Raw genomic sequence first — 15,740 nt, 5'->3', positions numbered from 1 at the left:
TCACCCACCTAAATCTCACTCAGCCTTGAAAGCCTAGCTCAGACCTAGCCCCTTCTGTGAAATATTTTCTGACTTCACCAGCCCACAGTGATTTCTTCCTTCTCTGAACAACTCTTTATACTGTCAAACGATCTAACCTTTAGAAATCACTTGACTTCTAAAGTGATTTCTAAAGGACTCTGAAGATAAATGATTTAGCTCAAATCCCTAATTTTTGAAATAGAAAAAGCGGCTTAAAGCGTTAAACTGCCTATGGTGACACAAAAAGTTACATGGCAGAGTAGAGGCTTGACCCAGATATTTTAAATGTTTGCGATGCTCTTTCCACTAGACAATGCTAATTTTGTCTTCCTTGAGATTCCCTACAAGTTCTCAAAAGTGAAAGCATGTATTATGTAATTGTCTGATTCCAAGTATTTCACTTACTTTGTAGCCTTCATGGAAACTAACACACTGGAGTTAGTAGCTCTTTGCTAACTGATTAGCAGATCAGTCTTTCACTGCTACCCTTTTGCCCCGCAGTTAAAATGTTAGTAAACATAGGACTCTATAGAACTTAAATTCTCATCATCGGCTATTCCTCAGGGGGTGATAGGGACTGCAGAGGGAATTATACCCATATGTGTCCCTGAGTCACATCACAGGGTCCAACAAGAACAAAAAACTCATTCTATATCACTGAAACCTGGAAGTGTAAAAGAAAACAGCCTTCAGCTGTGCTTTTATTAATATTAGGGCCCTCTAAGGATTCAAGTCCACAAGAGAGAAAGGGGACTTCAATTTCCCCCCCACAAAGCCCAAGCCTGTTTTTGTAGGATTAAATCGGGCTAAAGTTACTGCATAAAGTTGTTAGACCCCTTGAGCGGAGAAACAGATGAGAGGTATATATCCTGGAAAGGGATTAAAGCTGTGCTTGGGAGGAATGGAATGGAAGAATGGTCCTGGACAGAAAGAAAAAAGAAAGAACAGACTCTAAAATTTGAGAAAGGCTCCAGTAAACAAAGACATCTTAGTGCCTAGGCTGAGAGAGGGGAAGAAGCAAAGAGCACAATAGCTGTTCTCCAGAAAGGAAGGAAGAGCAAGCGTGGGGTGTTCATGCACATCAGAAAAGGGCAAGCTGGAGAGCTTAATAGCTATTTAATATTTGGAAAGCGACTACTTTTATGAGTTTGTTTGTTCATCATTATGAAGATAAAATGAGACATTGGGTATGAATATGTTGTGCAAACTGTACAACACAGTGCACATGGCAGGGATCAGGAAATAAATGCTGTTAGCCAACACTTCAACATATGTATACAAAAGTTCTTAGAGCTATCAGGGAGACAGGAATTCAACCACAAGTCCACAATTCCCATTACTGAGTAGGAAACATACACAGTGAGCATTACAGGATTAGCCCCTTTATTTCAGGATACCACATGGTAGCAACACTGTAAGAAAGGGGTACTGAATGGAGAGTACTCGAAGATGAGCTTTTCATCTAAGGACATGTTGAGCCATGTACTGACCTATGCCTCCCCTTCCAAAGATTTACAAGCATTACCACATAGAATAAATCATAGAGCTAAAGCTTTTGAAAGAAAATGGCACAAAAACTGTAACATGGAAATAATGTAGTGCTGTAAAGGATCTTAGAGAATGTTTCAATCCTCTCACTTGACAGAGTTTAGAAAATCAAACTCCAAAGAGGCAAAGTGGTTTATCAAAGAATACACAGTGGCACATTTTTAATGGTACAAACATTTCTAACCACCACGTCTTCATTCCTCTCTGCTCCCACAGCATCCTATGCATACTAATTACCATACTGTACTAAAATCCTATTTAAATGTCTGTCCTCTCCCCTACTGGACTGGAAGATCCCAGGGGACAAGGCCTATGCCCAACTTGACCTTATATCCCCAGCACCTGGCTTGTGTTTAGATGCTCCACTGCACTGAACATATCCCAGTTAAAACTGTTTTGTAAATTTGAGGGGAAGGTAGGCAATTCTGGAAAACTTGCTAATTAGGCCTCCATTACATTTTGCTTAGCAAGATATTGAAAAGGCTAATGTTACCATAGACCTCATCTTCGGTACAGAAAGACAGTAAGCAATCTTAGGCAGACAGGGACACTAAGGTAAAAATGGGTCCCTGAAAGGAAGGTCATCGTAGTAGCGCAGTCCTACTAACTTTATTATATCGTTGGAGTTTGATGACTAGGTCTCTAATTAAGAATCTCCTTCAACCATTTTACAATGACCTTTGCTGAAACAACAATAACACAAGACAGTGAAACTGCTAGTGGGGATATAGCGCAATATGCTCATGTGGTTCTTTTTTAAGCACTTACAACTCCACAGTGACTCTTTAAAAGCAGCAGACACAAACAGAATTTTCAAGGAGGAAAAAGTTTAAATTTAAAGAATCTACTCATAGAGTAACTTAAGAGTCAGAAGATGCAAATTCTGGTTTCCATTCTCTCACTAACTTCTTATTTGACCTTGGGCAAATCGTTCCATTTCTCTGGGCTTAGAAGAAAGACTGAAGTTCTAGATCCTAGTTCTGAGTAAATGTGAACAAGCCACTTTGCTTCTTCAGAACAAGATTTCCCCCATTTATGGGACTTCCCTGCTGGCACAGTTGTTAAGAATCCACCTGCCAATGTAGGGGACACGGGTTCGACCCCTGGTCCTGCAAGATCCCACATGCCGCGGAGCAACTAAGCCCCTGCACCACAACTACTGACCCTGTGTGCCACAACTACTGAAGCCCGCACACCTAGAGCCCGTGCTCCACAACAAGAGAAGCCACCACAATGAGAAGTCCGCACACCGAAATGAAGAGTAGCCCCCACTCGCCGCAACTAGAGAAAGCCCGCGTGCAGCAACGAAGACCCAATGCAGCCAAAAAAATAAATAAATTTATTTTTAAAATTTCCCCCATTTATAAAGTAACCCGGATTATCTTCCAGCACTAATAACCTAGAATTCTAAGCTATAAGCTACTGTTGCTATGAACAATGAAATTCAATGTAATCAGTATGTTTGTGTTAGAAACAGGACAGGTAGATAAAATATTTGGCAGAGGGAAGCCTCAAACCTCACTGGAGCTTTCCCCCCAATTCAAATATTTTTCTAGAACTACACACAAGCACTGGTCCAGACTTCTGTACTTCCCCTATTCTTAATGAAATGCCCAAAGACTGACCAGAAAAGAATGGGAACCGGCGCTTCCCAGATAATGCATCAATCGAGTCTCTTCGTTGTCTCCCTCTTTTCTACCAGTGCACTTTCCTTATACCATCGACTGTCTGGACTGTCTGAGGCAACCTATCTCTTTTGATTTAAATTCTTCAAGGCTCAGGTCAAATCTCACTATTTCCATGAAGCATTCCCTTCCCATTCTAGCCCACATCCATCTCTCCCTCTTTTAAACATCTACAGTACAATACATTGTTGTGGTAGGGATTAAATGCTATTTGTAAAGAGCTCGGTACCACATGTGACATATAGCAGTTGCTCAAAAAGTGATAGTACTTGGTGTTGTTGCCACATCTTTAGCACTAATCACATACCCTTTAGTTCAGTGCATCTTAAATTTAATGTGCATGTGAATCACCTGGAGATCTTATTCAAATGCAAAGTGTGATTCAGTAGGCGTCAGGTGGGACCCGATAATCTGCAGTTCAAAAAGCTCCTGGTTGATGCCTATTCTGCTGATCCAAGGACCATAGTTCAAATACAAGGGGAAGTTTTTAGTAAACTTTTTTTTTTAATGTATTTATCTTGTCTATCCAGCCAGATGGAAAGATCTTAGAAGAGAGATACTATGTCTCATTTTTCTTAGCATATATACTCTATACAGAGGTGTTCAATAAACATCTGTGGACTTATCAAATCTGCAATCTCTAGATACTCTAGATAATCTCTAGAATGCCTGTTATACTGATTTTCAAATTCAAACATTGAGACATTCGAGGCTGAAAAAGCTCACTTGGTCACTGGAATTGGAATCACTGGAACAGAGGCAGGGGAGAATATGAGAGAAAACTTACCTCATAACCAGTGAGAAGGTAAAACACAGAAGAAACAATATATACAAATGGACGCTTGTTCCTTGTTTAAGTACAAAGATTGTTAAAATGCAATCTTAACTGCACTTCTAATTTAGGTACGAACCTTGAAAGAAGACATGCATTTTCAGGCATACATATATATATATATTTTTTAAACTAGCAATAATTAACTAAAAAGGTATATAATGAGCTTGATATCACATTTTAGTGGAACAGAAATATTTTTCAGCGATCCGTTAATGTGCAATTAACCTAAAGATCTCAGGCAACCAATGAAAACACATTTCAAGCAAAAGAAAGAGAGAAACACCCTCCGATTTTCCCATCAACCTGGTCAGTGATAAGATCCCCAGATTCCATTGCCCACAATTACACTACAGAAATTCAAAAGAATCTGCTGTGTATCAAGGCTGCTCTGAGAGGCTGCCTATTTTAAGCCCTCCTTTAAATCTCCAATTATTTAAATACTCGTTAAAACCCTCCGTATTTTAGCATTCCATAATTCAAATGGGACCAATATTCTTAAATTTTACTGGGAGGCTATACTCTGACTTCCTATTCAAGCACCAGGAAAATAATATCGGGCATGTATGACACCTGCTCACAGAATACTATCTAGGTAGCTTAAACTGTGAGACAAATCTATTAAAATCAGTCTTTAGAGCAAAAAGCACCTTTTTAAGTCACTGAGCTTGTCATAAATAGGCATCTGTGCCTTAACTCATAGAGACCTTTCAATAAAGCCACTCACCAATATTTAACTGAGATGTTTTTAACAAATACAGACACCTTAAAAGAAGACAGACTCTGCAAAATTCTGAGAACTGCCATTAAGCACAGAAACACAGAAACACAGAACTGCTGTCAAGCACTAGACTCAAACTGGGTTTATGAGTTTTAATAAATCAATGTTATTACTTTAGAGAAAATCAGAAAGCAGTTGGGAATCAGCCTACAGGAAAGTGGCTTCTATTTCTTCCATCAGAAGTCTAGTCTCCTGGGCAAGGCAAATTCTGTGGTTCATGCCAGGCAGGCAGTCTTCCTAGAGAATAATACTATCCGAGGAGAGTTTCAAATCCCAAGCCACTGAAGCAGTTATAAACGCATACCCATACAAATGAGCGTCTTCCTACCTGCGGGTACCTAACGAGTAATTACACCCAAAACAAATGTCTTCAACAGGAAAGGAGATCAGGACCAGGTATAGGAGGGTCAGATTCGTGCATAAAAAATGAAGCACCAATTTCATTCTCATTTCTCCCCTCCTTTCCTGGTCTTTCTTCAAGACTCATCCTTTGTGAAGCTTTCTCCAATTACTCTGACCCTTACTCTCAATAACTCTAATCACTCCGTTTATTGAAAGCCTGAAACACCAGTCTCAACTAATTATTCTAGATTCCTTTTTGTTGACTGTTTCATGTTTTCATTTTGTCTCCCAAATTTGAGCGAGTTCTCTGTAAGGCCCGTACACTGCCTAGCCCCTAGAGGGGGCCACTTATTAATATTGCTAATAATATAATAATAATAATGAGGCAATATAACATAATGGAGTGGCAAAAGTGGAGTCAAATAGGCCTAAGTTCAAATTCTGGTTCTACCATTTGACTGTGAACACATTACTTACTTTCTCTAAGCCTCAGTTTGGTGGTGAAAATTCAACAAATATTAGTGCACCTAGTACAGGGTTTGGCACATAACAGATGCTCAATAAAGCTTAGCTACCTTCCCTTCCCACTTAATAAGCACTTGTTGATTTGAACTGGGTTAGAGTAATTCTCCTAGGGGACTGCCAACGGCCCCATCATATACTCTCTTACTTTCCCCATTACACTCTTGTGTGTGCCTGTGACATTTCCTTACAAAGGTCCCTTCAGGTTTTCTACTCTGCTGTCCTAAGAAAAAGCCAACTACACAAGTCAGCAGGAGTAGCATCTCCACGTCTACATCTCACTTTTATCACAGCCACGCCAGCACTCTCTCCGTCCGGGTCTCCCAGTGAGAAAATGACAGAGAGAAAACCAGGGAAGCAGCCAGAAGAGGAAATGAAGATAAACAGCTCTGTGGTCCCTCTGTGCCTCCCTCTTGGGAGGAAACACTTAAGTCTAGACTCCAACCCCAACTTTTGTGAGGAAAGGAAAAAAACAAAAAACAAACCAAAAAAAAACCCTTGCCATGTTCCAGAAGAAAAAGCAACCCCTTTTCCTCACCTCTTCACTCCTTCAAGCCCTTCACCAGTCAATTCCACTATCACCTCCCACCCTAACCATCCCCTGGGTCAACTTCCTCCTCCATAAAACAGAGCCTCTTTTAACTAATTTGTCTTAAATAGGCTTCATTCATGCTTTTATCGACTAGAGGTCACATATTCCCTCAACCTTCACCATTCCAAGTTAGAATATCCCTTAAAAAAAAAAAAAGAAAAATGTTTTAAGTTTCCCATCTTCTGCATTAAGGCACATCTCTTTTTATTTGTGTCCCTTTAATGATCCAGAATATTTAATGATGCAAAATACCTCGGTCATCATCCTTCCAGCTGGAAGAAGCCACCATCACTTCCACCCCAAAACACATACCTCCCCCCCCCCAATTTTTTTAATCCACAAACTGGGGATTTGGGAAAATACAAGAATATTTGGGGCTGCAGAAAATACAAGAATTGTATTATTCTTAAACGAGTTCACCATGCTGCACGGGAACAAGTGCATGTACACCTGGGCTCCCACATTTGTGATCTAATCAACTTTGATGTCAGTACCGACACCAGCCTTAATCGGACCAAGTGAAAAAACACCCCCTCGCCCTCTCCCTTCCCCGCCCCCAAATACCCATTTCCATTCCTGATTCGCCCCGGGGCCCATAAAGCAGAACCTTTCTTGTTGGCCTTAATGTCCCTCAGGGGATCTGGGACCCTTTTCACGTCAGCTTTGATGTATCGAGGCAGAAAAGTCTGTTCCCTCCACCCCTCCCTCAAAAAAAAGACTCTATTTCTTAAGACTCTTCCCTGTTGGATAAAGTAGCTCCAGCATTTATGTGTTGGGGGGATTTGAGTCAACTGAGGGACTATTTTACCACAGGCTTCACCTTTCCAGGTTGACCAGTGCCTCCCCCCGCCCGCGACACACACACGCTCACTGGACCCCCTCTCCTCGCGGCGGGACCCCAGACCCTCCTTTTCGTTGCTCTGACACCTCCCTGGGAGCCGGAGCATCCTTGGAGCGGCCCCGAGCCCCGGGCGGCGGCGGCCGGTCACCTACCAGTCGGTGTGCGGCTCGTCGACGACCAGCAGCACCTTGGCCTTCCTGGCGGCGGCGGGCGCGGGCGCGGGCGCGTCCACCAGCCCGGCCGAGGCTGCCGTTTGCTTCACCGCCTGGGAGAGCGAGCTGAAGAAGCTGCTGCCCACCGACGGCGCCGGGGCCGGCTGCGGCGCGGGCTGCTGCGCGGGCGCCGGGGCGGGCGGCGGCCTCCGCTCGGGGCCCGGCGAGGCGACCGGGGGCGCAGACGAGGCCGAGGCCGCGCCCGGGCCGGGGGGCGGCGGCGGCGGCGGCTGCTGGGGCTCCGGCCGCTGCAGGTCAGTCATGTAGCCATTGGGCAGGTTGGCGATGAAGCTGCTGTCGGACAGCCGGCGCCGCAGGAAGTTCATCATCTGGCTTGAGGGGCTGAGGGCGCGCGAGGCGGCGGAGCCGGGAGGCGCGGAGGGCGAGACGGAAGCGGCGGCGGGGACTGAGGCGGCTGAGGCGGCTGAGGCGGCTAAGGCAGCAGAGGCTCGGTCCGCGGCGCGCGAGCCAAGCAGACAGCCGCGGCCAACTGGGCCGGGAGGGCGGGGAGGTGCGAGGCTCAGCGCCAGGGAGAGGGCGGATCCGTGGGCGGGACCACGGGTTGCCCCGCCCCGCGCCGCAGAGCCGGCACCGCCCCAGACTCGCAGCCGGTGCAGCCGGCTGTGAGCAGCGGTCCTTCGGGGTTTGGGGACTCGCGGTCTGGGGAGGACCAGGCCTCCTGCGACCTGAGCGTGGCTCTCTGGGGAGGGCGTGGAAGCTAGTCCTGCTCCCCAAGAATAGGGACAAGGGAGCCCAGAGCCCCTACCACCTTTTTGACTGGGGGAGAAAAGAACCATGTCCCACCCGAGATGGAGGAGAGGGAAACTGTCCCCACTCCCTTTGGAGGAAAGAAAGGTGTCAACCTCCCCACCCTGAGGTGTGAACGAAGCCATTCCCCTCGCGCGCGCGCGGATATGCACACACACACACACGCTGTAGTGAGAAATAATTTTCCCAAAGCTGAATGAAAGGTGCCATCCTCCCAACCCCCAGGTGAGGGAGGAAGGGATAATCCGCCCGCACTAACACACACACACACACACACACACACACACACACACACACACACCCTATGGTGAGATGAAAAAGAACTATCCCTTCCTCAATGCTGGGAGAGAAAGACATCCCCCTACCCTAAGGTGACAAGACAAGACCTAGTGGGGAAGCGAAGGGTCATCTCCTCTACTTTGGGGAGAAAGGGGGTGGGACACAGACCCTCTCCACCTGCCTTGGAAGGATGTGTGGGATGCACTTTCAACACCCGAACCTTAGGGATGGCTCACCTCAGAGCACCTACTCCTCTCCCCCATCTCTTGCACAAGAGAGAGGAAACATGTGTAAGTCTGGAGATCCCCCCATGCAGGACCCCTGAGTGGGATATCTAAGGCTCTGCCACCCCTTCTGCGTCCTTGCTTACAGGCATTGGTGCATCCTATGTAGTATCAAGAAGGTCACCTCTTCAAGATCTTTGTTTGTTTTTTCCAGTTCATTCATTGGCCAGATCTGCCTCAACCTCCATGAAGGCTTTCTGATTACCGCCTTCTCATGGGCACTCCCTGAATCTTGTATGCCCCCTGAACCTTTGTTTTCACCTCTCAGGAGATATACTTTTTTTTTTTTTTTTTTTTTTTTTGCGGTACGCGGGCCTCTCACTGTCGTGGCCTCTCCCGTTGCGGAGCACAGGCTCCGGACGCACAGTCTCAGCGGCCATGGCTCACGGACCCAGCCGCTCCGCGGCATGTGGGATCCTCCCGGACCGGGGCACGAACCCGTGTCCCCTGCATCGGCAGGCGGACTCTCAACCACTGCGCCACCAGGGAAGCCCAGGAGATATACTTTTAATCCCTATGTTGAATTGGAGCAGGACTCAGCAGATATACTTTACATTCAGACCACTCTGTGTGATACGTGACCTTGGGCAAATCAGCCCTCTGAGCCTCTTTTCCTGAGCTAGTAAAAGGAGATAACACTTTTCAAAGTTGTTACACAGAGTAAGTGAGATCATGTATGTAAAGCACCTGGCACACAGTAGGCATTCTAGTAGTGGTGGCAAGATTCTTATTCTTATTTGAACTAGTTCTCAGTAAGTATTTATTGGGCTGAATGGAATCAATAAGCAGCTTGTCACTAATGTTGGCAGGCAGTTCTTGCTTCCTACATCCCAGCTGGCACTCAGCTTGGGAGCTGGAGATGCACAATCCAGCCCTTAGCCAGAGACTCAGTGATGTCTGAGAGGTCTTCGGTCAGCTATAGTAATACAGTGGCCCTCCCATCTCCCATGTGCCAGGCATGGTTAGAGCTGGATAGACTGACATGAATGGAAAGTGTCCCCTGTTTGCGAGTTCACTGTCTATGTGGGCTAGAGGGGGAGAGTAGGGAGGACAGACAAAGAAACATTCACCAAAATAAGATGGGCGAGGTGTTTTAGGAGCACCAGAGAGTGAGGGATTCGTTCTGCCTGTGAGGCTTAGGGTTACCTTCTCAGAAGACGTGATATTTGAGATGGGTCTTGAGGCACCTGAAAGGGTTTACAAGCAGAGAAGAGGGAAAGCATTCAGACACAAAAGGCCTGCAGGAATGTTCCTTGATGACTCCTCCAGGAAGCCTCCCCTCAGTCCTCCAGGGTGGGCTGTTTCAATGCCTGTGCTTGGTTTCGTCATAGCCCCTGAAGAAATGATAATAAAATATTCTGGTGACTAGAATATAAGCTTTTCAATGACGGGATTGTGTCTCAGTCATCTTTGGACCCCAACACCAAGCACAGTGCCTGATACATAGCAAGGACTCTGCTGTTTAAGAATCCAGCTCTATTCTTACCCAACGCAGTTCTTGTGTCTATTGGAGAATAAAACTGATGTCACTAATAACTTAAGTAAATAAACTCAGTTTAATGTATTAAACTGAGTATTTTTTAGAAAATGAGAGGAATCTTTTCCAAAGGCATGAATCTCTACTGATGGGATTTCAGACACTGTATCACTTGAAGTTTTTTGAATGACTGGGTTGTCTTTTTTTATATATATTTCACTAATTCCCCCTAACCATTAAGCTTGTAGTGCATGTATAATATTTAAAAATCAACCAATTAACAAACATGTTTTGAGTACCTAATACACACAAGGCATCATGCTAGGCACTGGAGGGTAAAGGAGATTCAAGGATGAAGAAAATCCAAGTTCTGCCCAGAAGAAGACAACTCAGAAACACGTGAACACATAATTAGCAATAGCAGAGTGTCTGTGTGTGACCAGAAATTGGAGCAGGCAGTGAGCGTTAAAGGAGGCAGAGGAAGAAGAGATCTCTGGGGTAGGAGGAGATTTCACAGGAGCGGTAGAGCCCAGGCCGTGTAAAATGGGTGGAATTCAGATAACCAGGACAGCATAGGGGAGACAGTCAAGACGGAGGAGATGGCAGGAGCAAAGTCAGGGAAGTGGGATTGGATAAGTCATCAGAACGTATAGATCTATTCCTTGAAGGCAAAGACCTTCCCTGTATTTTCACTATACTCCTTAAGCCTTAGAATAGCACCTGGCATGTAGAATGCACTCAAATATTTGTAAGAGGGGTTCCGAGAGGCTGTACTTGTGTGTGTGTTTATTTTGTTGGTGTCTGTCCAGCTATATTTTTAGACGGCAAGCACCTCACAGTGAGGAATTCTGTCTGCTGCTTCTCTCACAATGATCTGCAAAGCCTGATGTAACATTCAACACACAGGAAGTATCCCAGTCTTGGGTGGTAGATCAGAACGTTCCCAGAGAACTGCTTACCTATAGATTCCTTCACTGATACAATGGAGGCCCACAAGACCATTAAAAATATTGATCAAATATTCCACTAATTTATAAGTATTTTCTGGTAGGTTTTAATAAGAATATTACTCTTATGGAAGAACAGACTATTTTCTTATGATTGGGCATGGGTGGTTATAAATCAGCTGAATATAATCAGAAGATTTTCATTAGTTGGCACAAATGTAAATCACGGCCGATTAAAACAATATCCTCCATGTTCCACTGAGTCCTTGCCAGGAAGTGTCTTTAGCGTGCAAAGACACTGTATTATAAATGGGCTTGGGTTTTTAATGAGCTGTAATGAAAATCTTTCCTGTATCCTTACCTGTGGATCTAGGTTTCAGATGCAGGGAGAATATAGCCCTCTTCATCTATCTTATATCCTGCCTTTTCTCTGGAATTGAAGAGGGAGCAGGACTGGAAAATACTATAAAATATAAAATTCTGGTGCAGTTAGGGTCTTTTCTACCTATCTCCCTCTGAGACCAACCAGCCATTCCCCATCTCCAGGTAGAAGGCATTTCTCCCAGAACCATCAGTGAAGAAGGGGGGACGGGGGATCTCTCCCATCTTTCTTTTTTTTTTTAAACGTCTTTATTGGAGTATAATTGCTTTACAATGGTGTCTTAGTTTCTGCTGTATAACAAAATGAATCATCTGTACATATACATATATCCCCATATCCCCTCCCTCTCACATCTCCCTCCCACCCTCCCTATCCCACCCGTCTAGGTGGTCGCAAAGCACCGAGCTGATCTCCCTGTGCTAATCATTCAGTGACTGACTAAGCCCTGACTGACAATTCTGATTCTGACTATCAGAATCTCGGAAGTCTCTTCCAGTTCTGGAAGCCTGGGACGCTTTGAGGTCCTTCCTGTGTAATCTTTATCTTCTCACTGAATTGTAAACACAAGTAAACATCTGGCGACTGCAGATGAAAGAATCCTGCTAAACTCAGGAACCGATTTAAATGCTTTACCGCCCCTCTGATTTCTCTCTTCCCCTTGAGCAACAGTGCGGCAGAGAAGGCTCCCAGGGAGCCAGGCTGGGTACAGGTCAGAGGAGCTGAAGTGCCTTCTGCAGGCAGAGCTCAAAAACAGAGCTTAAAGGGAAACCTCGGCACACTGTCTTGGTTCCTCCCAAGCAAGGAAGTTTGCTGGAACATGCCACCCTTGGCCCTTGCTCATGCCTCAGGATCAGGGACCCCCTCCAGACCCAGCTGCCCTAAAAAGAAGTAGAAAGAGTTTGGAATTGAGGAACTGTGGGTTCTCGTCCTGGCTCCATCACTCATTGGCTTTGCAGATTTTCAACAAGTTGCTTGGCTCCCTGGGCCTCTTATGTAAACCGGGAGGATTAGGTCTTCCTCGGGCCTCTCATGAGATAATATGAGAACACTTTGAAGGTGACAAAGCTTTCCTGAAGAGGCATCATTATTGCTCCCATACTATCTTGTTACCTGCCGTTTGGAGAACCCGGTTGAATTGAGGGTTTGCCATCTCTATTCAGGTGGGCCTTGGTGACCGTCAGCCCTGGGGATGCCCTCCTCCTCCACCTCTGCACAGAGGACGGCTATGTCCCGAACTTTGAATTCTCCAAATGTGGCACATATCAGCTGGGCCACTTTGCTATACTTACGAATCACACAGATATAAGTTCAACTCCTAAATCTGCCTAGTGGTAACTGTGTCACTCTGAACAAGTCACGTTCAGCCTCAGTTTCCTGATCTGTAAAAGAATGGCGATAATTATCATAACGACCTGGAAGGACTATTTCAAGGGGTAAATAAAATCAAGTATATGAGTGTATTTTATCAGCCATAAAGCACCGTGCAAATGTTAGCTATTAACATTTCTGATGCCAGGGGAATCACAGAACTTGCCAGTAGCACAACTAAATAAAAAAAGGACTCTCCTCATACATACGTATCTCCACGTTACACACCCAAGAGAATTCATAGAAGGCACGAGGTCGACCTCTGCCGCTACTCCCAGGCTTAGTCATACCTGCCCAAAATAAATGCAACAACCAGTTGGCTTCTACCTTTCTGGATGACCTTGAAAAGGCACTTCACTTCTTTCTCCAGGCTTCCATTTCCTGGCCTGGAAGATGAGGGAGAGGGAGCTAAGCTGGGCGATCCTCAAGGTCTGGTGTTGTGGGATTCTCTGGGTGGGGCCCCGCAGGGAGAAGTAAGCACCTGACGTCACCAGGCTGAGCCAGGGAACACAGGGGCAAACACTGAACGCTGGCACATGGCTTTAGGAAGAGAGAGAAGCCGGGGCGCCCAGAAGAAACACAGGTGGCATGAATTCTAATTCCAATACCCCTGACTTAAGGGAGTCAGAGATGGTCCCCTTGCCAAGTCCCCATTTCTCTGACAGTATTGGGGACATCATAATAACTACAACTGATTAGATGCTGACCAGATGCCAGAAACTGTCCATGTGTCATCTCATTTAATCTCCCACAAGGGAGGTGTTAAATATCCCCCCTTTTACCAATGAAGCAATTAAACTTCAGAGAGGGTACACCAACTAACATGAGATCTTTGAACTAAAAAGTTACAGAGCTAGAAGTCAGGTCTCGTTGTCTGCAAAGCCCATGAAATTCTGCATTAGGGTATACTGACAGCCCCCTTTGAAAGGTGCCATCCATCAGCAGCTTGCCTAATAAACACATTTATTGGAAGCCATGGAAAATATAATATGCCCCCTGGGCCCTCCTCAGCTTTCCTGCCATCTCCCTTTGCCCAGATTCCTTCAGACACAGGATGCTTGGAATCCTGTATAAACATTCCTGCCCCAGCAACAAGCTAGCCTCAAGCAAGAAGAATCTAGCTGATGAGACACCCCTCCCCCCAAGCACCCCACTCCTACTCCCACCAAGCTTGGACCACAGCTCCCCACAGAGCAGCTCTGGCCTCTTGTGGGATGCTGGTGTATTGGCTGTTGCCATGGTGATAGAGGAACATTTCTGTCACGCACGCAGGAGCAGCACAGAGTGGGTTTCCCTGCCTGGGAAGCTCAGAGGATTCATCAGAGGTTGCTTTTTCTCAGCATCTGCACACCACTTCACAGATAAGTAAAAGAGCATCCCTTCCACTTAGCATTTAATCCCACCGCAGGGAAGGAGCTGAGCTCTCTGTACAAGTCAGTGCAGAAGGCAACCCCTTCCTTCTAGCTCTGGTACAGTTCCTCTTCAGGGAGGTGCCCTCCAGGTGGTAGGAAGAGATATTTACAAGATGCCAGTAAATGAGCTGTTTACAGAAACAGTGAGCAGCCCTTGACTCCCCACCCTGCTCCACCACTCCCAGACTGTGGATCAATTAGATCTTTAGTGTCAGACCCATGCAGGTTTATCCTCTGCTTCAGCCACCTATTAGCAAGGCAGCCTCATGCAATTTCTTTAATGAGACTCAGTTTATTTATCTGTAAAGTGGGGTTAATCATTCTTTGCAGAGTTATTGAAGAATATCAAGATCATGTAAAAATACTGCCCAGTACAGTGTTTGGCACATGGCAATGGCATATTCATGATAGCAATTATTTTTTAAAAAGAAATGTGGGCTTCCCTGGTGGCGCAGTGGTTGAGAGTCCGCCTGCCGATGCAGGGGACACAGGTTCGTGCCCCGATCCCGGAAGATCCCACATGCCGCGGAGCGGCTGGGCCCGTGAGCCATGGCCGCTGAGCCTGCGCGTCCGGAGCCTGTGCTCCGCAACGGGAGAGGCCACAGCAGTGAGAGGCCCGCGTACAGCAAAAAAAAAAAAAAAAAAGAAATGTAATGAAACTTATGTTCTGATTTGGAGACAGACTAATATTTGAATCCCTGGCTCACCACTTAATAGCTCAAGAGCTATGTACTATTCTGCAGTCAATTTTTTTTGAGTCTCCCATTTCCTGAAGAGGTCAGGATGAGATTCATAGACTCAGACTCTATGTGAAGACTTTATTTAGAAGGTATGGTTATAATATCTCTGCTGAGAACCTGAGGATATGGGCTAAAAAGAAAAAGACATCTTCTCCTTTGGTGAAATGGCATGAGGCATTGATGGCATTACTCCTTAACGTAAATATCCGAACATTGAGAAGAACCTTTCCCACCTCCAACACGTTGTATGAGTTCTTGCATGGTTATTCCCCAAGGAAAGGTTCCTCGGTGCCAGGGCCAGCTCTGAGCAGATGGCCCCATTTCTTCTTCTCTTGAAAACAGCCAGCTCCAGGGATTGGAGAAAAACAGAGTCATAGTCCAAGGTCAAACACTTGACTGTCATTTTAATGAGTGTGATTCAGCCTGAAAGTCCATCAGTACTCTCTCTCCATCCCCTCCCCTTCACCCTGCACATCTGCAGGACTCTGCCAGTACGAGAGGCCCTCTCGAGGGCTGAAGACACCTGGCTGGGTTGCCTGTCTCCTGTTCCTGATCAGGAGTGGGTCAGTATTAACATTTCTTGGTTTTTATCTTCTCCCTACACTGCCACTGTCAAGAGAATGTCTTTTCTCATCTCCAAAATAGCATCTGGTCCATTTGAAGCAGACTAGCAGTAGGCTCTCTGCCAGCACCCTCACTTCTTGGAC

At 45.8% G+C, this 15,740-nt stretch overlaps 1 protein-coding gene across 1 annotated transcript in view; it reads right to left on the bottom strand.

Moving 5' to 3' along the window:
• The window catches only part of SYN2 (synapsin II), a 172,855-nt gene extending 165,003 nt beyond the window's left edge, over window positions 1-7,852 (bottom strand). Inside the window, exon 1 of the mRNA XM_060109559.1 lies at window positions 7,317-7,852. Within this exon, the coding sequence (XP_059965542.1) occupies window positions 7,317-7,705 (389 nt within the window). The 5' untranslated portion in view covers window positions 7,706-7,852. The remainder of the gene's footprint in view (window positions 1-7,316) is intronic.
• Between the last annotated feature and the right edge of the window lie 7,888 nt (window positions 7,853-15,740).

Source organism: Mesoplodon densirostris, chromosome 10, assembly GCF_025265405.1.
Source record: "Mesoplodon densirostris isolate mMesDen1 chromosome 10, mMesDen1 primary haplotype, whole genome shotgun sequence".
Classification (NCBI taxonomy): domain Eukaryota; kingdom Metazoa; phylum Chordata; class Mammalia; order Artiodactyla; family Ziphiidae; genus Mesoplodon; species Mesoplodon densirostris.
This window is presented reverse-complemented; position numbering and strand designations above follow the sequence as displayed.